The sequence below is a fragment of the Canis aureus genome, chromosome 9, assembly GCF_053574225.1.
Source record: "Canis aureus isolate CA01 chromosome 9, VMU_Caureus_v.1.0, whole genome shotgun sequence".
NCBI classification, from domain to species: Eukaryota; Metazoa; Chordata; class Mammalia; order Carnivora; family Canidae; genus Canis; species Canis aureus.
Genome location: NC_135619.1, coordinates 6397867 through 6419654, shown reverse-complemented (window position 1 = coordinate 6419654; position 21788 = coordinate 6397867). Strand labels below are relative to the sequence as shown.

At 49.0% G+C, this 21788-nt stretch overlaps 1 protein-coding gene and 1 long non-coding RNA gene across 5 annotated transcripts in view; one reads left to right on the top strand and one right to left on the bottom strand.

The window, feature by feature from the left end:
- SLC7A7 (solute carrier family 7 member 7) overlaps positions 1-21788 on the top strand; it is a 75394-nt gene that overhangs the window by 32671 nt on the left and 20935 nt on the right. For 2 of the 4 annotated variants that reach the window (XM_077908567.1, XM_077908566.1), the window contains one exon: positions 11875-12409. In XM_077908567.1, coding sequence (XP_077764693.1) covers positions 11917-12409 — 493 coding nt within the window. In that variant the 5' untranslated portion in view covers positions 11875-11916. Of the gene's footprint in view, positions 1-7555; positions 7713-10085; positions 10554-11874; positions 12410-21788 lie in introns of those variants that run through there. The other 2 variants (XM_077908565.1, XM_077908564.1) reach the window with 2 other exon arrangements.
- LOC144320283 (uncharacterized) lies at positions 7710-11031 on the bottom strand. Its single transcript, XR_013385824.1, has 5 exons — positions 10710-11031; positions 10179-10322; positions 8846-8947; positions 8405-8529; positions 7710-8199 (listed from the first exon to the last, which is right to left on the bottom strand). It is a non-coding gene; the product is annotated as an uncharacterized LOC144320283 (long non-coding RNA).

Sequence of the window (21788 nt, the reverse complement as noted above, 5' to 3'; positions counted from 1 at the left end):
CTTAGGACAGTCTATTGCTTGAGGGGGTGGTTTCCTTCCCATCTGAGCCAAGAGCAGAGCTGGAAAGAAGAACCCAAGTAGGAGGCTTAAGGTCAAAATGGAGGCAGCAGAAGTCTTTCAAGGTGAAATGTTGGGAAGGGAAGTATACTTTTTTTTTTTAAGATTTTATTTATTCATTCATGAGAGACGCAGAGAGAGGCAAAGACACAGGCAGAGGGAGAAGCAGGCTCCCTGCGGGGACCTCAATGTGGGACCGATGTGGGACTCCTCGATCAGGGACTCCAGAATCACACCCTGAGCCAAAGGCAGACGCATAACCACTGAGCCACCCAGGCGTCCCAGGAAATATCCTTTGTAACTATAATGGGAACTTGATCTGGAGAAGGCGATCAAAGAAGCCTTTCTTGAGGAAGGAGTCTTGGAGCTAAGATCTGATTTCATTTTTGTAAGGGCTAACACCACATATTGTCTAGTATAATCCTTGGAGCAACCTGAGGCAGGTACAGAAGTCCCCCCTTAAGCATGGTTTCACTTTCCACAGTTTCAGTTATGCACATTCAGTTGCTCTGTGGAAGCAGTTGATCCTTCTGACAAATTGTGAGGAGGCCAGTAGTAGCCTCACTAAACTACAGTGCCTATGTCATTCACCTCGCTTCATCTTATCATCTTATCACAAACGAAAGATGAATACAGTACAGTAAGCTATATTTTTGTCATTTATTTATTTGAGAGAGAGAGAAAGAGCACAAGCGTGAGGGCAGAGGGAGAAGAAGAGAGAATCCCAAGCGGACTCCAAGCTGAGCGTGGAGCCAGATGTGGGTCTCAGTCTCACAACCCTGAGATCAAGACCTGAGCTGAAACCAAGAGTAGGATGCTTAACGGACTGTACCATCCAGGCACCCCAGTACAATAAGATATTTTGAGGCCACATTCATATAACTTTTATTACAGTATATTGTTTTAACTTTTTATTATTGTTATTAATCTCTTACTGTGCCTAACTTAGAAGTTAAACTTTATCATAGGTATGTCCATGTAGGAAACACACACACATTATATATATATATAATATATGGTTTGGTATTATCCATGGTTTCAGACATCCACTGGGGTTCTTGGAAAATATCCCCTGTGATAAAGTGGGATTACTGTACTAGTAGGTAGTAAACCCAAACCTGTAACTCCTTCCTCTTTATTTAATCGTTTATTTGTCTTGGATAATTCACTTATCCTTTTCTTTTTTTAAAGATTTTTATGTATGTATGTATGTATGTATGTATTCATGAGAGACAGAGAGAGGCAGAGACACAGGCAGAGGGAGAAGCAGGCTCCACGCAGGGAGCCCGATGTGGGACTCGATGCGGGTCTCTAGGATCACGTCCTGGGCTGAAGGCAGACGGTCAACCGCTGAGCCAGCCAGGCATCCTAAATTCATTTATCCTTAATTTCTTTTTTTTTTAATTTTTATTTATTTATGATAGTCACACAGAGAGAGAGAGAGGCAGAGACATAGGCAGAGGGAGAAGCAGGCTCCATGCACCAGGAGCCCGATGTGGGACTCGATCCCGGGTCTCCAGGATCGCGCCCTGGGCCAAAGGCAGGCGCTAAACCGCTGCGCCACCCAGGGATCCCCATCCTTAATTTCTTCATTTAAAAAAAAAAGATAAAAAAAAAAAAAAAAAAAAAGACCCTTAATATATCACATTTCTGAAAACATTTGAAAAATGATAGTATAAGTCCAAATGCTTTATAAATGGTGAAGTGCCTACAAAAATGCCCATTACTCTGTGCTAGGCTAGACAGTTAATGCATGCTGACTGGGGGAAACTGAGGGAGTGGTGCAGTGGCCTATCTGGAAGTTTATCATTTCCTTCTGCATGATTGGGAAGTTTTTCCACAGGAGGTGGCTCTGAGCTGTGCTTTGAAAGAGGGGAAGGGTGGATCCTGGTTTAAGAAGTTAAAACAGCTGTTCCAATAACAATAAGAATAAGAATAAGAATGGTATAGGCTAGGGCTGAACCAGAAGAAAGGATGGAAACAAAAGAAATTTGGCTATAAGCCAACAGAGGGATCCTCCAAGATTAAGCAAGGGCATTAAGACACTAAAGAATTATCACCATCTTACATTCATGCACTTAGATTCATACACCATCTACATTCATTTTCACTTATTGAAACACTGCTATATAAATGATTTCACGTGATTATTTTTAAGATCTTATTTATTCATGAGAGAGAGACAGAGACGTAGGGAGAGGGAGAAGCAGGCTCCCTACAGGGAGCCTGATATGGGACTCAATCCCTGGACTCGGGACTCGACTCCAGGATCATGCCCTGAGCAGAAGGCAGACGCTCAACCACTGAGCCACTGTCCCAATCAGGTGTCCCTGATTTCACATGATTTTCATAATAAACCTGTAAAGTAGATATGACAGTCAGGAAGCAATTCGTTATACAGATTGCTCATAGTTTTCAGAGATCAGGAAATTGAATCAAAACGTGGTTGTGGATTTATTGTTTTACAGTTGTGATAATTCCTGAACGCCACTTTCCCAAACCTGGCTCCATAAATCTTTGGCTGGTTCTGAGATAGCACTTGGAAACCCATTATATAGTTTACAGTTGGCAAGTCAAATAGAAGCCAAGCGGTGGAAAAATAAACTTAGTGTCAACATTCAAGATTGACAGGAAAGATGACAAGCTAGCATTACCACCAACACGATATAAAGGAATTGAACCAGCAAGACTCCTATCTTCCAGTAGCTCACACGACTAAGGGGATGCCATCAGTTTGCAAAAATATAAGAAAGGGCACACACAATAAGGTGAACAAATAACATGAACAATAATTCCACAGGCAGAGATGAACACACGCAATACTCTAATTGCTGTGGGAGTCAAGGAGCCAGAGCTGGAGAACTCTGGGGGCAGGATGGGAAGTTTAATTGGGAAAACTGAGAAATCTGAGAGGGGAAAGGTCTTTGGAAAGAAGACAAGTTCAGCCTTTGACGTGGTTGGTGTGATGTGGACAATCCATGGGTTGTAAATAGCAGGAAATATGGGTTGGGATTCTGAGAGTGAGAGAGAACATTAGTGCTGACAGCTAACATCAGCAGTATTCTCAGTGCCCTCATGGAACACTGTGGCAGGGGAAGGCTTCTGGCAAGTGGACAGCATCTTTAGTGACCTCACTAGATTCAAGTCACAGGAAAGCAGCTTCCTCATCCCCAACGAGGTGTCTTTGAGACTCTTGATTTCATCTGGCAAAGGCTGGAGTTGAGTAATATGGAGCGTCAGGAATCTGAGCTTCATGTCTTTCCTTTCTTAAACTCCTTTACCTCTCAAGGAGAGGTCCAATAGGGTTATTCAAATATCCTTCTGTATGGTCTGTACACAGTAACTTTTGTACAAGTGCACTGCTCTGAGAAATTAGGTACTTTTAATTTTTATTTAAAAATTAAGTTTTTAAAATTAAGTAATCTCTATGTTCAACATGGCACTCGAAGTCAGGACCCTGAGATCAATAGTGACTAAACCAGCCAGGTGCCCATGGGAAATTAGGTGCTTTAAAAACTGTTGAGATGAATAATAACGACACTTGAGAAAATGTAAGTGAAGCCGACTCAGGGTGACCAATTCTACCAAAATTTTGTAACTCGTTCTGCTTTTTGCAAGCTTATGAGCAAATTGAAAGTGGAAGAGGAACAAACTATTTGGGAAGTGTCTTATTTTACATTCCTTCATTATCTTCCTCCTTAGGTCAGCTCAACAATGAAATCACTGTCACCCCATGCAAGAAGTGTGGAAGCTAAAGGCCACCCTTCGCACAATATGTTGCTTTGTATATCATTTCCTTATTACATAATTTATTGTAACATTCATTTTCTTTTCCCATGGCTGCTAAATCATTCGGGGTAGCTTTTGTGTTAAATCACCCAGCTTCAAGATGGGTAAATTATGACCTCGTGCCACACTCTTTTTTCTTGCTTGGCAGCTGGGAAGTCTCTCAGCTGTGTCTTGCCACCGGGCTGGTCATGAAGGGGGTTGGCTCTTTGTGTATCTCTGCAGAGGGGCAATGCTGGCTTTAAAAAATGATAAAGTTGGACTGTCCAAAAGGTGTACAAAAAAAAATCGAATTATTTACAAGTCATCTTTTAGCCTTAAAGCAGGGTGAAAAAAAGCGTTTCCAGATCCCTTTCCTTGAATTAGGCTGGCAATTCCCTCTTTTGTTGAGTCCACGCTGTCACTGAGGCTCTTCAGAGACGTCAGAAAGACGCTTTGGGGACTCCAACCACTACAGCACCCTAAGACAGGGTATTTTTTTAAAAGATTTTATTTATTTATTCGAGAGAGAGAGAGAGAGAGAGAGAGAGAGAGAGAGAGAGAGAGAGGAGGGAGAGAGAGGCGGAGACACAGGCAGAGGGAGAAGCAGGCTCCATTCCGGGTCTCCAGGATCAGGCCCCGGGCTGAAGGCGGCGCCGACCCGCTGCGCCACGGGCTGTCTAGGGTATTTTTTGTTAAGTGCTGCCTCCTGGCGGCCGCTCTACGGCCCGACGCCTTCCCAGGCCGGGGGAGACCCCTGTCTGGGGCCGGGGGCCCCGGAGCTGATGCAACAGCTCCCCGAGGGGGCGGGGAGCGGAGACGCCCGTCCGAGAGACCCCTCCCCCGCCCCCCACTCGCAGTCCCGAGTCCCTCCGGAGACGCGGCCGGGCGTCTCGGGGCAGGAGGCGGGTCGCCAGGGTTTGGGGCTCTCTCCCGGGCCCGCGTCGGGCCGCCTGCGCCAGCAGGATTGGGAAGGAGGGCAGAGGAAGCCGGGCGTTCCCGGGGCGGAGGACGTCTAAGGGTGTCCGCGCTCCCTTCCCTGGCCCAGGGGCAGCGCCGCTGTGCCTCAGTGAGGAGAGGCCGGGGAGCGGGTCGCGGGCCCCTCCGTTCTAGGACCCAGGCGCCCTTCGCCTACACCCAGCCCACCCTCCGGCCCCAGGGCTTCCCGGAGCCCGGGGAGGGGCGGGCGCCTCTGCGCTAGGTGGAAGGAGGGAAGGGACGCCAGGCGGGCTGGGCTCCTGGTCCCTCAAGGCCCACCCCGGGTCGGCCTCCGTAGCCGAACCTGGACGTGGGAACAGCTCATGACTGAGCTCTAAGAGGCATGGAAGGCGGCCGGTGGCTGGGTTGGGGTTTGGGAAGGCGAGGTCCCCGGCTGCAGACCCGGAACAGCCGGGAGTCCAGGGAAAGAGGTAGTAGAGACCCGGCGTGGGACGCCCGGGCGGCTCCGCGGTTGAGCGTCTGCCTTCCGCTCAGGGCGTGATCCCGGGGTGCCGAGATCGAGTCCCGCATGGGGCTCCCTGCTTCATCCCCCCCCCCCCCCCCGCGCCTATGTCTCTGCCTCTCTCTGCGGGTCTCATGAATAAATAAATAAAATCTTAAAAAAAAAAAAAAAAAAAGGACCCGGCGCCAGCGGGGGCGAGGCGGGGCGTGGAGGAGGCGAGTGTGAGAGAAAGGGGCAAAGGTGAGGTCAGGCAGCCGCTGGGCGGGGCGGAGGACTGTGGGCCCAGGGTCCCTGCGACGGGGGAACTGCGGGAGGGCGTCCGGGAAGAAGAGGTCACGCTTGAGGCTCTGCGGCTCCACTCTTGACCTCGCCTGCAGACCCGTGAACCTGAGCCCTCGCCTCCCCTCTGCCTCGCCCAGGGGCCGACGCACCTTGCTCTCGCCGCACCCACACCGGTCACCTGAGCCTGGATGTGGGACAGCAGGGGCCAGGAAAGCGTGTGAGATGAGGGGGGTTTTGTTTTCCCATTAATGAAACGAAATGTTCATTTCAAACCTTTATAGGCCTCCCAGTCCAACTGAAAATTATGCCCTCCCTCTCCCTTCAACCCATTACTGTCAAAAAAGAATACATACTTCCAAATCCTTGCTTAGTTTAGGAGCCCAAGAGCCACAGGATAGGTGGGCCAGAAGGGCAAGTTCAAGGACATTCCCAGAGTCCCTGCCTCTGGGCAATCAGTGTAGGAGGAACAGCATTGTTTATTCATGCATTTGTTCTTCCAGCCATTATTTCTGACTGTCTACATGTGCTCTGCCCTGGGGCCACAGGGTGAATGGTGAGCCGCTCTGGTGTTGCTTGCATTCTAGTGAGGGAGGTGACAGCAAACATGCAAATGAACTCTGGGCGGTGGTGCCCTGGAAGAAAAGTCCAGCATGGTGAATGGATGAAGAGGGAAGAAGTCGCTCCTTCAGAGACTCCTTAGGGAAGACCTCTGGTAGTGTGATGTCTAAACATAGACCTGAATGTAGTGAGTAGAAAATGAACAATGTCACTGGGAAGAATGTTGCAGGCAGAGGCCACAGCAATTGCGAAAGCTCTGAGAGGGGGCATATCTGTTGTGTGGTAACGGCAAGGAGGCCAGGGTGGCTTCAGTGGAGTGACAGTGCAGGGGCCAGTGCCAAGGGGGGTGGCTTTAGGGCTGTCTTCTAGGACTTCCCTCATTTACCCCTTGGGCCTGACTCCAGAGTGGAGTTAAGGGGCAGGCCAGCTGGGCAGTGGCCCAGGTGTAGAATGGCACTGTTCTGCTTGGAGTAATCCAGACACTTGGTGCCAACGAACTCCAATTTCTGTCCATGTGTTTTGGTGAACTGTAAGTTGGCTCCATCCACAGACGGAATCCTTGACGACTGCTTACCCGGACTGTCAGTCTCTAGAATAATCTTGCAACACGCAGGTACAGGTATAAGTTGCAGGGGGTAGCCCTGAGACTGGCCAGCTGGTAGTCCAGCTGTATGTAGGCAGAAATCACAGCTGGAATTCTGAAAAAGCCCCATGCACTGTGAAGTGCCATTCCCCAAGAGAGACTGATGCTATTGTCTGCAGTTGCAGTGGTTTCATATGGCCACCAAGAAACTACTTCGGAAAGTTGCACGTAAGGAATTCTTGGAATAAGCTCTAATTTCAAATAGAAACAATGAGGCTGATAGTTTTGATTCTGAGAAAATCCGTGTTCCTCCACCTCTGCTCAGTCGACATCCAACAGATACTTAAAAGATCCTGGTTTGAAGGGGTGCCAGCTGGTTAGCTTGCCCAGGGTGCCAGAGCTGGCTCTTACCTGGCTGCACATGCATCGCCTGAATCGAGTGGGGACCCGAGCTGGGCGTGGGGCATCTGGCTGTATCACTACAAGGGGTCTTCCTCAGTATGTGTTGCCTGACACGGGGGCTGAATCCTGAATCCTGGGGCCAAACGATGAATCCTATACCCTCTGCAGGACGAAGGATAGTATGGGAGTGGGAGATGGGTAGATGGGATGAGGGGAACAGCCAAATGGTAAAGGGCGACAGGAGGGCACCGTCAGTCACTGGGACCGCTGGGATGCAGGGCAACAAGGAAGATCAGGGCTGAGGTGGGCAACCGGAGGAGCTGAGACTTGAGTAGAGTAGGTTCCTAGAGGCGGGCAGGCGACGAGGTCCTCTGGGTCTGACCAGGCAGTCCAGGCTCCAGCCCATCCCCTGGCCCCTCCCCGCTGCCGGCCAGAGTCACACATGTGTTTTCCTGTTTTCCATTTCGGTCCCCGTCACCCTCTGCCTTTTCTGCTCCTCGCAGTCGGCAGCTGCTGCAGCCCGAGCCTTAGCCTTAGCTAGGCTTCCCTTCCTAGCACCTTCCCCTCCCCCGCCCCCCCAGCGTAGCCCCTCCTCCTCGCACCTGCCCAAAGGTCACGGGACAGGTAAGAGGTGGGAGAGGCGGGAGTGAGGGCGAGAGGGGAAGTGCAGGAGGATGGAGTTGAGCGTCCTGAAAAGTGGCGGGCTGGACACCCAAGAGCCTGTTGTCTCCGGGTCCTGGCGCGGCCCTCCCGGGGCAGAGCCCTCTGCCCAAAGACTTCAGCCCTATGCTGATGGGAGCCCTGGCCACAGGAGTAAACAATTTCTTGTTTCACTTTTTTTTTTTTTTTTTTAATTTAAAGGGACTATCTAGCCACAGTGGAATACAGAAAAACAAATGGAGAGCTGGGGAGGGAGGAGCTGAGCTTCCAGCTTGGGGTGATGGGGGCATCCAGCTGCGGCACACTGTACGCGTTTTCTGTTCATGCTGTTAGGGGAAGCAGCACAGACCAGTTGGAGTTAGGAAGGCAGGACACCGGGTGTCTGGGGTAGAAAGTGTCTTCTCACTTGAGCTTGACGGAGCAGCCAAGCCCCCAGACTGTGGGCTGGTTCCTGGAGGAAGCATGCCTTGGAGTTGCCATTCACGGGTGGGATTGGGGCCGGGGGAGGGGGTGGGCTCCACTGGCTGATGTGCTGGGCATGGGAGGGGGGAGGCCCTGTGCCTGTGTTCCCGGAACCCCCGAATCCGAAACTTCACCCATAGGCTGAGTGTTGCCCTGTAACCTCCACGAGGTCCTTAGAGATGATGCATATGCACCTCAGGCAGGAAGAAGATGGGGTGCTGTGTATCAGGAACGCTGATACCTCCTAGGTTCCACACTCTGCGAGGTTCTCCTGTAGATCCTAGGGTTGGGAGCGCCCTTTGGGAGAGGCGGGTCCCAGCTGGGGGGATGGTGGAATTACCTACTGCCTGAGAACCAGTCTCAGGGAGGAACGTGGGCTGCGGAAGACGGTGCCTCCGTGCCCGTGGCCGCTGGTGCTAAGCAGTGGCTGAGGAGGGAGGGGGCATCTGCTCCGAAGGATGGGCTCCCGGGTCCAGCCGGTGTGGACGGCAGTAGGCGAGGAGACGGCGCCGGCGGCACCTCCCGGGGCGGCCGCCAGGGTGCGCTGTGGGCGGGAGTGTGGGCTTCGCCCCCCGGTGTTCCCCGAGGCCTTCGCCGGCTTCTCCCAGCCCGGGACGGAGCCCCGCACTTCTTACCTGCTCTCTCTCGGTCTCCCCTTCCTTCGTCCCCGCCGCGTTCCTTTCCTTTATGTTCCATTAGGGCGCTGGGCCCACCCCTCGGTGCCACTGGGTTTGGTCCTAAAATGGCAGGCGGGGGGCGTTTCCGTGCGTTTTTGTTTGCTGAGCAGTGGGCAGCGCAGCGGTAGCCCGGCTGCCGGGAGGGCCGTGGGCGCCGCTCACCCCTGCGAAGGGACGGGAAGGCGGGGGCAGCCGGCAGGGAGGCGGCTCCGCGGGGGCCGCGGAGGGCAGCGGCTTTCCCCTCCCGCCGACCCCCAGGTGATCCCCGAGGGAGCGCTCTGAGCTGCTTTCCCCTCTGAGGGGGCAGGCGGGGCGGGCGGGGGCGACAGCCCAGAGCTCCCCGCCTCCCGCGCTGGTCCGGCGCCCTGGCCTGTGACTTAGCGCCTGCTTAAGGGGCCGCAGGCGGGATTGGATGGGATAAGGCATTGGGTGCTGAGCGGTACGTCTGGCCCCGGGTAACTGCTCCAAAAAGGACAGCTATCACAGGAGCCTGGAGAGGGCAGCGGGAAGAAAACGAGTTTCCTCTGGCGGGATTTCCAGATATTTGAGGATGGCTTGGGAGAAGCATGGTCTCTGGGAAGGCTGACACCAGGGTATTCCTCCCAGCTACAGTAATAATAATGAGGGGCTCGAATGCAAAGTCATAGGGTAGAGAGAAGCCACCCTCCCACCCCTTGGCGATTTTTAGATCTTCGTTCTCTGGTTGTAGAATAACCAGAGAGGGTTAGAAAGACTGTGGGAAGGGACCGACAGATTTCAGAATGGATAGGATGTATTTTTGTTGGTAAAAGAGACCCAGAATATCAGATTGAAATAGACTATGAAGATAGAATATGTGATTTCAAAAAAATGCTTCACTTCTGTCTGTCCTGGGCCTATGTGTCCAGGATAGCTCAATGAAATCTACTTTCCTCATATTTTTAGGAAACTGGAGTAAACTAGTATTGGGGGAAGGTGTTTATAGGAATTTCTGGTTTCTTTCAAGGATGAAAGTGGGGAGGGGATGCAGCCAGGGCTTTGAGTCTCATTTCTTGACCTTGTTTCTTTGGAAATAGCTTGAGGCTCCGCCCTAGGTCTGAAGGGAAGTGTGCAGAGTTCCTCTCTTAGGAGGACCATCACAAGACCACGAGGGAGGCGAGGCGTGGGGACTGCACTTACATTTCCTTCACAGCAAGACACCTTTTATGGCACACTTGCCACCTCCCTGCCTTTCTTCTTTCTTGTTAGGGGAGTTGGGGCGAGGGTGAGGCCTGGAGGACAGAGGGTTGTGCATTCCTTTTTAGCTACTTGCCTCCGGGCCAGCTTCCCTGGGGCTGCAGAAATTGCACCTGGCCACCGTCATTTCTTCTGAGTCCTGGAGCAGCGCTGACAAAGGAGATTCCTGAGAGTGCCTTCTTATCACGGAAAGTGCTGAGCCAAGAGCTCCTAGCTGCCCCTTTTGCAGATGTGAAAGGCCAGTGAACCTTGGACCCAGACAGTTGCTTAACACTCCTCCCCTCCTCCCTCACTCCCTCCACCCATCTTAACTTCTCGATTTGATTTAAATCCGTAAGCATTTGCCTGGCCTTTCCTTTTACTGCTGGTTGAAAAGGAGGAGTGGTCAGGCCACAGTTCCTAGGCGCTGCGTGCCTGTGACAGCCACAGCGGGAACCTGCTGGAACCCAGGGCGAGGGAGTGAGTGTGCTTCCCCCAACCCCTGCTCGTCCCCCATCCCGGCTCACCTTGCCCAGCCCTGTGCTGTCCAGTCACTTCCTCTCCCCAGTGCCTATGGCGCTGGTACCTCTCCCCTTGCTGGAGCAGCCTTGCCTCTCTTCCTCCCTACCTGTCTCCTGCTCTGCGCTGCCAGGCACCTGAGGATGCTTCAGCGACTTCCTTGCCTCCGCCCTGCGTCTTTGGGTGCGCTGCATCTTTGGGTCCATCTCTCCAGCTGTAGCTCCTGGGTGGGGAGCCATCAGCTGCCTCCAATCATCTTGAGGTTGGGCAGTCCCTTTGGATCACCTTCTCTCACTCATACTTTGGGTGATGCAACTATGCGGATGTGAGGAAGTTGACAGAGGAGACCTGGAATACTAGGGGCTGGGAAAGATGTCTGGGAAGGAAAAGCAAGGAAAAGAGGAGAATAATCTGTCCTTTTGCTTCCAGGCGGGGCAGGGCTGCTTGGGCTTTTGCTAGGGCAACCCACTTCACCTAAGGGTGGTTAAGAGAGGCTCCCTGATTGGGGGTGTGTGGGGCGGTGGGGGGGTGTGTTCTAGGTTTCCAGCAAGAGATCCCTGAAGCCAGAGACACTGTCCTTGAGGGGGGAAGAGAAGTTTGTGAGGAGAACCCACAGAGAGGCTGCTTGTAAGGCTGGTTCCTAACATTGCAGCTGAGCATAGATCATAGATGAGACTGAAATTAGAAGGTAGAGAGACTCTTTTGGGGTGAGGCCGAAAAACGCAGACTTGAATCATGATGGTTATACCTGGGAACTGCCAACTTGCCTTCTATCGAAGCAGACTCAAGTAGAACCAGGATTTAGGTTTCTATTTTGTAAATCTGGTGGGCAGCACCCTTCTAATGAGGAGAAACAGCCGCTTTCTCTCTAGGGAATGAGTGCTTTCCCTTAAAAATTTCAGTTGGGGTTATTTTATTTTTATTTTTTAAAAAAATTTCATTTATTTGAGAGAGTGAGTGAGAGAGAGCTTAGCTCCAGCTGAGGGATGGGCTGAGGGAGGGGGGGGAGCAGACTCCCTGCAGGGAGTGGTATGCGGACCCTGGGATCCCCATTTGAGCCGCCATCGCTCAACCGCTCAACCCCTGAGCCACCCAGGTGCCCCGAGTTGGAGTTATTTTAATGAGCAGACTGGGGAAGAGGCGTTAATGGGAGGTGGGAGGCGAGCGAGGGCTCTGAGAGTTGGGGGGACAGGACGTTGCCCATGTTGACCACTATGGGCAAGAGTTCAATGTAATTGCCAACCATCTGATCTAGATCTTTCTCTCTTCCGTAGAGGCATGCCAAGAAGCTGGTGACGGCTTTCTCCTCTTCCGCCATGGCTGAGGGCATTAAGTATGAAGTGGCCTCCCAGCGAGAGGGGGATGCCTCCTCTTTGGCGGATGAAGCCAGCCCAGAGCGGGTAAAACTGAAGAAGGAGATCTCGCTGCTTAATGGCGTCTGCCTGATCGTGGGGAACATGATTGGTTCCGGCATCTTTGTCTCCCCCAAGGGGGTGCTCATGTACAGCGCCTCCTTTGGCCTCTCCCTGGTCATCTGGGCTGTTGGGGGCCTCTTCTCTGTCTTTGGAGCTCTTTGTTATGCGGAATTGGGCACCACCATTAAAAAATCTGGGGCCAGCTATGCCTACATCCTTGAGGCCTTCGGGGGATTCCTTGCCTTCATCCGACTCTGGACCTCACTCCTCATCATTGAGCCCACCAGTCAGGCCATCATTGCTATCACCTTTGCCAACTACATGGTGCAGCCCCTCTTCCCGAGCTGCTTCGCCCCCTATGCTGCTGGGCGCCTGCTGGCTGCTGCCTGTGTCTGTAAGTGGGGCCAGGGCAGGAGGTGTGGGCTGGAGCACCAGGGCAGGCTGGGTGGGACGTGAGTCCAGTAAGCCAGGGAGGAGGAGCTGGAAGGGAATGCCTCAAACACCCTTAATGTTTTTATTATTATTTTTAAAATATTTTATTTTTAAGTAATCTCTACCCCCAATGTGGGGCTTGAATTTACAACCCGGAGATCAAGAGTTGTATGCTCTACCTACTGAGCCATACAGCCCCCTCCTGTTGTTTTTGCATTAGTGTATGCTTTCTGGGAAAATTCAAATGGTAGCAACGTGTAAAAAAAGACAGAAATGAGCAACAAACAAAGAGAACAATTTACCTTTCGCTCCATCTTCCCATGGTGAGCTCCATTAGCAGTTTGTATGCCCTTTATGACTTTTTCTAATTCCTTCAAGAAGTGTAGAAGTGTTTTATTAATTAATATGTTAATTAATTAGTAGGCTCCACACCCAGTGTGGAGCCCAATGTGGGGCTTGAACTCTTGAGCCTGAGATCAATACCTGAGCTGAGACCCAAGAGTCAGATGCTTAACCGACCAAGTCATCCAGGTGTCCCTCAAGCATAGTTTTGTTCTGTTTTTAAAAAATGGGATGTTGTACACATATAGTCCTGCGGATTTTGCCTTTTCCCCAGAAATTTACCAGTAGCATTTTCTACTTAGAAATCTACTTCTTAAAAAAAAAAAAAAAAAAACAAAAAAAGGAAATCTACTTCTTTTACTTCATGATATCCCATGAATTTTTTTTCTATAATTTTAAGGGTGTATTGTTTATTTAACGAATCTGTTCTCTATTAGTGGCTATTTAAGTTGGTTCCAGTTTTTCGGTCATACAGGTAATGCTCCAGTGAATATCCTATTGCATTTCCATGAGTTTTTCTATAGGTTGGATTCTTAAAACTGTCATTTCAATCTACCTTGACTTCTGCTCTGTCTCATAAATAATGCATTTAAACCTGCACATTCAACAAAGCCACATTGGTGGTATCAAGAAGCTGATCCTCCTCAGCCCTCTCAGTCAGGTGCCTCTCTTCTGGAAAAATGTCCTCCTACGCTGAAACCTTGGAAACCCTTTCCATGCCCCAATTGTGGAGAAGCTCAGAACTTTTGTCATTTTAAGGAGCGACTACCCAGGCGATGGTGGCAGCAGCTGTGGAATGCAGGCGTTTTGTAGCAGGTGCAATCCCTCCCTGGATAAATGCTGGCCAGTCAGCCTTATATCTCCTTTTCTTGAGGTTTCTCCACTGCCCCATCTTACTCCTCAGCTTCCTCTCCAGCCTCCCTGCTTTTTCGGTTGCAGAGACCTGGGTGTCTGTGGGAGCCCCCCTGTGCTTTGTGCATCCGTGTGTGGCTCGGACTCATCTTTGTGTATGGGGATGGTTGTCTCGCAGGGCAACTATCAGGGAGAGGTGGAAAGCACTGCTGTGAGTTACAAGAAGGAGGTTTTCCCTTGAGGTCTTAATGGGATCTGTAATTTCTCCTGTATCATTTACAGATGATCTGGTAGGTTGACTTACTGGTGAAACTAATTTTAGGATCTGTCTTGAGGTGCCCTCAAATGCAGGTATGCAATTACTTAGCTTGGGTGGCGTAAGGATTATTCCATCTAAGTAAAATTTCCAAGATGGCTGCATCCCTTTAAGCCATAGGATCCTATTATTTTAACTATCTTTGTTGCAATCTCATTAAAACCAATGATATGTCTGCTTGCCTTCATGACTGGGCATTTCTTTTGGTGACTCAGTCACCATTGCGCATCTCGATTGTACAACTGTGCCTTTCCAGGCCGCTGGGGTGACGATGAGTGTTTTACTTCCTCGGTGCCTTCAGAGTGCTGACCTGGCTTCAGTGCATCAGGTTTCATTCTTGATGATTTCAATTTGTGTCATCTGACAGCTATTGTTACTTGATTCTGGCATCGTCCCTACCTCCATCAGTCACCCCTTTTAAATTTGCTGTGTCTACCTTGGGAACAGATGTCCTCAAACTTTTCTTTTTTAACTTTTAAAAACATTTTTTAAAATTTAAATTCAATTTGCCAACATATAGTGTAACTCCCAGTGCTCATCCCATCAGGTAGCTCTCCTTAGTGCCCATCACCCAGTTACCCCATCCCCAGCCTCCTCCCCTTCTACAACCCTTTGTTTGTTTCCCAGAGTTAGGAGTCTCTCATGGTTTGTCTTCCTGTCTAATTTTTCCCCACTCAGTAATTCCCTCCTTTCCCTTGTAATGTCCTCAAACTTTTGTACATGCAGGTACACCCTTGTAAGAACACATTCGAAGTAGCCACAGTTATGATTAGGCTGCAGAATCCCCCAGTTAATAAAAGACAGTTTTGTGCATGGATTTATGGCATATATTTGATGCAACTCTGGTAGAGTGACAAATGCACCAGACTTGTGTTTGAGGCTGGGCTCAAGAGTTGTGTTACCCTAGGCAAGATGCAACTTCTGTTTTACTTGCAGGCTACTGCACAGATGAAGTGAGATTCGGTGAAAACCATAAATCATGACCCAAGTGGAAGGTATTGATGATCGTATTTAAATTACTTTCTCTCTTGGCTGCTTCTAGGACTTTGTTCTGTCTCTAATAACTTCCGAGGGACCTAGAGATCTGGAAGAGGTTCAGAGGGCAACCAAGATTGTAAGAATTTAGGGACATATGATTCATGAGTTTCTTCCTTTAATCTTCTCTAATGAGCATATTAGATACAGAGATGTGGGAAGACGTTCTGTCCATATACCACCTATGCAGTAATAGCTCATTTATCTAACCATAGCCATTCAGGAGAAAGTCAGAAGGTAAGCCTAGAAGCAGGCAAGAAAGAGAGTGATTTTATTTTTTAAAAGATTTTATTTATTTATTCATGAGAGACACATAGAGAGGGGGCGGTGGGCGGAGAAGCAGGCTCTTTGCAGGGAGCCCGACACGGGACTTGATCCAGGGTCTCCAGGATCACTCCCTGGGCCGATAGTGGCGCTAGACTGCTGAGCCACCAGGGCTGCCCAGAGAGTGATTTTTAAACGTAATAATCGGGATCCCTGGGTGGCGCAGCAGTTTGGCGCCTGCCTTTGGCCCAGGGTGCGATCCTGGAGACCCGGGATCAAATCCCACGTCGGGCTCCCGGTGCATGGAGCCTGCTTCTCCCTCTGCCTGTGTCTCTGCCTCTCTCTCTCTCTCTCTCTCTGTGTGACTATCATAAATAAATAAAAAATTAAAAAATAAAAATAAAAAAATACACACAAAAAAAACGTAATAATCATCAATATGTTACACTTGAGTCATGACTTATGGTTTTCACCAAATCTCACTTCATCTGCACAGTAGCCTGGAAATAAACCATCCCTGCGCTTGCCTAGCGTCATGCAGCTACTGAGCCCTCCCTCAAACACAGGTCTGGTGCACTTGTCACTCTACCAGAGCTGTCAAAGATTTTTTTTTTTTTTATTATTTATGATAGTCACACAGAGAGAGAGAGAGAGAGGCAGAGACCCAGGCAGAGGGAGAAGCAGACTCCCTGCAGAGAGCTGGTTGAGGGACTTGATCCCAGGACCCTGGGATCATGACCTGAGCCAAAGGCATACTATACTCAACCACTGGTTGAGGTACCCCTCTACCAGAGTTGTCAAATATATGCCAACAACTTATACACAAAGTGAGGACTGAGGCTAAATCTTTGAATGTAGCAAGAGAAGGGATTTAATACAGAACATTCATTCAAACAGAGAACACTTAGGGCACACTGTGCTAGGTATACCACATAGTGCTTGGAAGCAAAGAAGAAATATATGACCCTTGCCATCCATAGTTGAGGAGGGAGACAGATAGGTTGACAAATAATTGTCATGCAATATAATGAGTGTGGTGATAGTGGCACCATAGGAGCAGGACAGCTTTCTTCCTGTGGGGAAAGAGAGCTTAGGAAGACATCACAGAGACCATGATGTCTAAATTGAATCTTGGAAAGGTATATAGCTGTCTCCTACAACACTTTTCACAGAAGGAACTGTATGTGAAAAGGTGTGGAGGTGCAAAAAGACATGGAATGTTCAGGGAATTCCAGGCAGTTGGAATGGCTGGAATGTGGGGTAGGAGAGGGTGAGAAGGTAGAGACTGGAAATGTAGCCCAGGGCCAGCTCCAGGACAGATTTATACATTGTCTAAATAGGTTAGAGTTTATCTGGAAACTGTTGAATGTAACTGGGGAAGCAAAATCAGATTTGCTTGGAAGAAGGACTCTGGTGGCCACATGGAATGTTTTTGGCAAGCGTGAGAGTCAGAAGGTAAGCAGGCTGGTTTAGGGAACTGAAACTTGAGTCCATATGAAGGATAGTGAAGCCTGCACTGTGGGCAAGGCCTTTGGACTAGAGATGAGGGAATAGATAAAGAAATCGTTAAAAGGTGGAATTTCTAGAACTTCTGGATAGGACTGTGTGTGTTGGGAAGCACTCAGAGGGAATGCTAAGGGTTCAGGCTTGCACAGTTGGGCAGTGATGGGGCCTGAGTGATGAGCAGGGGGACATCTGGGGCTTCTGCTGGGCTGCTTACATGGCCCTTCCAAGAGCATTTCCTGCCTTGGATCATCATGACCCAGAGTCAGTCATTTTCCCATCAACTGAGTCCTACTTATCTGAAAAAGAAACTGATGAAGGAAAAAAAAAGAAAAAGAAACTGATGTGTAAAAGAAGATTCCAGCCTATGAACGTTGATAGTGAGCATCCATGTGTAATTTCTAATGACCAGAAGGCATGTGTATTCACTGTCAAGACTTCCTAATACCATACTCCCTGGGAAACCCATCAAATCATCAGGGAATTGCTTGCAGGGCATAGAATCAGAAGAAAGGAAGAAAGTTTTTTTTTTTTTTTTTTTTTTTTTAAGATTTTATTTATTTATTAGAGACAGAGAGAGAGAGAGAGAGAGAGAGGCAGAGACACAGGCAGAGGGAGAAGCAGGCTCCATGCAGGGAGCCGGACGTGGGACTCGATCCCCCGACTCCAGGATCACACCCTGGGCTGCAGGCGGCGCTAAACTGCTGCGCTACCGGGGCTGCCCAGGAAGAAAGTTTTGACCACTGGAGAAGAACTTACTGAACGTGATGGGCTCTATAAAATATGGAGCTGAGAGGTAGAGTAGGGAACTCATGATGTGGTAGTGGAGACAGGCAAAAAGTAGTCAAACTTACTATATATATATAGTCAGGGCTGGGAGCGGGTGGAGGGCGTCTTACTCAGGAGATGCCTGCACTCAGCACTGAAGGATGAGATGGAGTCAAGGCGTGATTGAAGTGCGCACTCACCGTGGCCTGCAAAGTCTGCTGCATCTGACTTCTCTCAGACCTCCCTCATCCTCACTCTGTTCCACCTCCACCAGCCCTCTTGCTTTTCCTCTGGATTGCCTGGCCTGTTCCTGCCTCAGGGGTTTTGTACTTTATCCTTCCTTCTGCTGGGAAGGCTCTTTCCCCAGACACCATCAGAGCGTATCCCCCTAGTCCATTCATGTCTGTATAGATATTATCTCACCAGAGACTTAGCCTATCTAAGGCAGTCACTTGTAGTTTCCCATCCTGTTTTGTTTTCCTTTATAGCACTTGTCACCATCTCACATTAATTATTTACTTGTTTGTTGTCTGTCTTTCCCTCTAGAGTATAAACAACACAAAGTAAGCACTTTGTTTTGCTCACTGCTGAATCTCCACCTAGAACAGTGCCTGGCATCTGCTAGGTACTCAATAAATATGTTGAATGAAGGAGGGGCAAGGACATTCTAGGCACAGGGAAAGGCAACGTAAAGCACAAAGGTGAGAAAAAGTATGGGCTGTGGGGTTTGTGGGGCGATTGTGGGGTGTGAGGGGACAAAGGGAGGCAGGGGGCTAGAGCCCGCGGCAAATGTTCCTAGGAGTTTAGAGTTTACCCTAAAGCATATGAGGAGCCACAGAGGGTTTTAAGCAGGGGAACAGCGTAGCTGGGGTGGGACATAGGAGCAAGGCTGGTGGCAGAGACGCAGATTAGGAAGCTCTTGGGATCCCTGGGTGGCGCAGCGGTTTGGCGCCTGCCTTTGGCCCAGGGCGCGATCCTGGAGACCCGGGATCGAATCCCACATCGGGCTCCCGGTGCATGGAGCCTGCTTCTCCCTCTGTCTGTGTCTCTGCCTCTCTCTCTCTCTCTGTAACTATCATAAATAAATAAAAATTAAAAAAAATTAAAAAAAAAAAAGGAAGCTCTTGTGGCAATCCAGGCAGGACACGACAGAAGCCTGAACGAGGGCAGTGGCAGTGGGGGGTGTGGCTTACTTAGGAGATGATGTCTCCAGGAAAGGACAGATAGGAGAGCAATTTAGAAGGTATAATCAATATAACCATTAAGACTCATTGGAATATCTGCTGTAAGAGAGAGGTAGGTGATGAGGAAAACATTCACCAGCCTGTAAATTCTGTGCCAGAAGGTCTAAGCCTGTCTTATGATCCACTGTATCCCCAGCATAGAAACAAAAAGAGTAGCTTAGCGGTTTGGCGCCTGCCTTTGGCCCAGGGCGCGATCCTGGAGACCCGGGATCGAATCCCACGTCGGGCTCCTGATGCATGGAGCCTGCTTCTCCCTCTGCCTCTCTTTCTCTCTCTCTCTCTCTCTGTGTGTGTGTGTGTGTGTGTGTGTGTGACTATCATTTAAAAAAAAAAAACAATCATCCTAAAATTATTTAAAAAAAAAAAAAAGAGTAGCTTGCTAAAGATTGCTTGAATGAAAAGCTGAGGTTTCTGGTTTGGGCAGTTGGTAGGTGGGGGCATCATTTATGGGGATGGGGAGGATGGAATCATGTTGAATTTGAAATGTATTTGTAGGGGGACGCCCAGCTCAGTGGTTGAGCATCTGCCTTTTGCTAGGGGCATGGTCTGGGGTCCCGGGTTCAAGTCCCACATCAGGTTCCCTGTAAGGAGCCTGCTTCTCCCTCTGCCTATGTCTCTGGCTCTTTCTCTGTGTCTCTCATGAATAAATAAAAATCTTAAAAAAAAAAGTTTATAGGATAGTAGGTGGACTTGGAGCTCAGATGGGCAGGAGATTGGCAAGTGCATTATGAATATCTGTCGAATGTTCATTTTCTCAGCACTAGTCATCATCTTTATGGAGCTCTTGGGTGTGTGTGTGTGTATGTGTGTGTGTGTGTGTGTGCGCGCGCGTGTGCATGAGCGTGTTGGGCAGGGGGCAGGATGGGCAGCCCAATACAAGATTACAATGGATTGTGATGAGTGTTGTGATTTCTGAGGTGCAGGGAGCCACAAGGGGAAACCCATGCTAGCCTAGGAGTTTAGAGACTTTCCATAAGGAAGTTTGACACTTGAATGATGAATTAACCCAGTAGAGAGGGCAGAGGAGCATCTCAGGCAGCAAGAACAGAATGTATGAAAACTCAAAGACAAAGAAGGACATTTTTGAGACTTCTTTTAATAAAGGAGTTCAGGGTGGGCTGCAGTATTGAGTTTAAGGTAGGAAATGTTGAGAGCTGGCCTGTAGCGGTAGGTGGACTTGGTAGGATAGGTTGTTCAGGACTTAATTAATTGATTAGTTAAAAAGATTTTATTTATTTATCCATGAGAGACCTAGAGAGGCAGAGACATAGGCAGAGAGAGAAGCAGGCTCTGTGCAGGGAGCCCGATGTGGGACTCGATCCCAGAACTCCACGATCACACCCTGAGCCAAAAGTAGACACTCTACTGCTGATCCACCTAGACGTACCATGTTCAGGGCTTTATAAACTGTTCTAATTATTATTGTTATATAACAAATCACTTAAAATTTAGTGGCGTAGACTAACAGCCATTTCATTTATTTTTAAAGATTTTATTTGAGAGAAAGAATAAGCAGCAGGATGGGGAGGGGCAGAGGGAGAAAGAGACACAGACTCCTTGCAAAGCAGGGAGCCCAACATTGGGCTTGATCCCAGGACCCCAAGATCATAACCTGAGCTGAAGACAGATGCTTAACTGACTGAGTCACCCAAGTGCCCCTATTCATTCATTTTTAAAGTAATTTCCACATCCAATGTGGGGCTTGAACTCACAACCTCAAGATTAGGAGTCCATTCTACTGGCTGAGCCAGCCAGGTGTCTCACAGCCATTTTATTCTTTTATGGTTTCTGTAGCTCAGGAATTTGGAAAGGGCTATGTGGGGCAGTGCTGGCTGAGGGCCTCATGTGGTTGTAGTCAGATGGTGGCAGGAGCTAGAACAAGAGAGTGCTGAAGAAGATGGGGCCTAGCTGGGCATCTTTTTCTCTTCAAGTTGTGCTAGATGGGTCTTTCCATGTAGTCTCTCCATATGGACCATGTTGAGTTTCCTCACCTAATGGCAGCCCCAGAGCAATCAAACTGTTTATTTGGCAGCTGAAGACTTTAAGATTGTCAGCAACCAACCAAAGGAAAAGCTGTGTTGCCTTTTATGACCTAACCTCTGAAATCACAGGGCATCTTCCTGCTGTACTCTATAGGTAGAAACATTCATAGGAGACTATCTATTCTTAAGAGAAGAGGCACAGACCCTACCTCTGGATGGTCAGAATGTTAAAGTCACATTGTATAAAAAGTATATGGGTTGGCAGATATTGTTGAGACATATTTGGAAAATATAGTCTGTTGCACAAACCAAATTAAGGAGTTTGGTGGGCTTTCTCCTAAGACAGTGAAAAACCTCTTAAGGCAGTGACTTGTGTCATTTGTGATTTAGATCTTAGAATTTGTGATTTTTAGAAAGATTACTTGGACTTCAGTTTGCAGAACTGAAAGCAGGGAGACCAGTTAGGAAGCTCTTGCCATGATCTCAGTGAGTGATGATGGTGACTTGGACTAAAGTTATGGGTGGAGAGATGAGAAGATTGGTTTAAGACTTGAACACTGATTAGATATGAATAGAGGTTGAGCAGGATAAGATGGGCAGGTTTCTGGCTCAGGCACCTGGGTGGATGGTGATGCCAGTTACTTACAGGGAGTTAGACTAAGGGAGCAGTAGGTTCAGAGAAATTGATAGGATAGGTTTAGGATAGGTTGAGTTTGCACCTGCTGATGTCCAGTAGGTGGTTGGGTATCCATATGTATCTGAAATCACAACAGTGGGGCTGATGATATACTTTTGGGAATAATCGGTATAGAGATGGTCATTGAAATCAGCAGATGAAATGATCTTGGGACAAGTTGTAGCAAGAGAGGAGGAAAGAACTTAGGATAGCATTCTCAGGAATGCCAACATTGAGGGATATATATTCTACAAAAAAGGAGAAGTATCTAGAGAGATAAGAGGGAAATGGGACAAGGTGAATGGAAAGAGAGCAATCTGAGAAGGAGGTGGTGGCCAACAGTGTGCAATCTGCTAAGA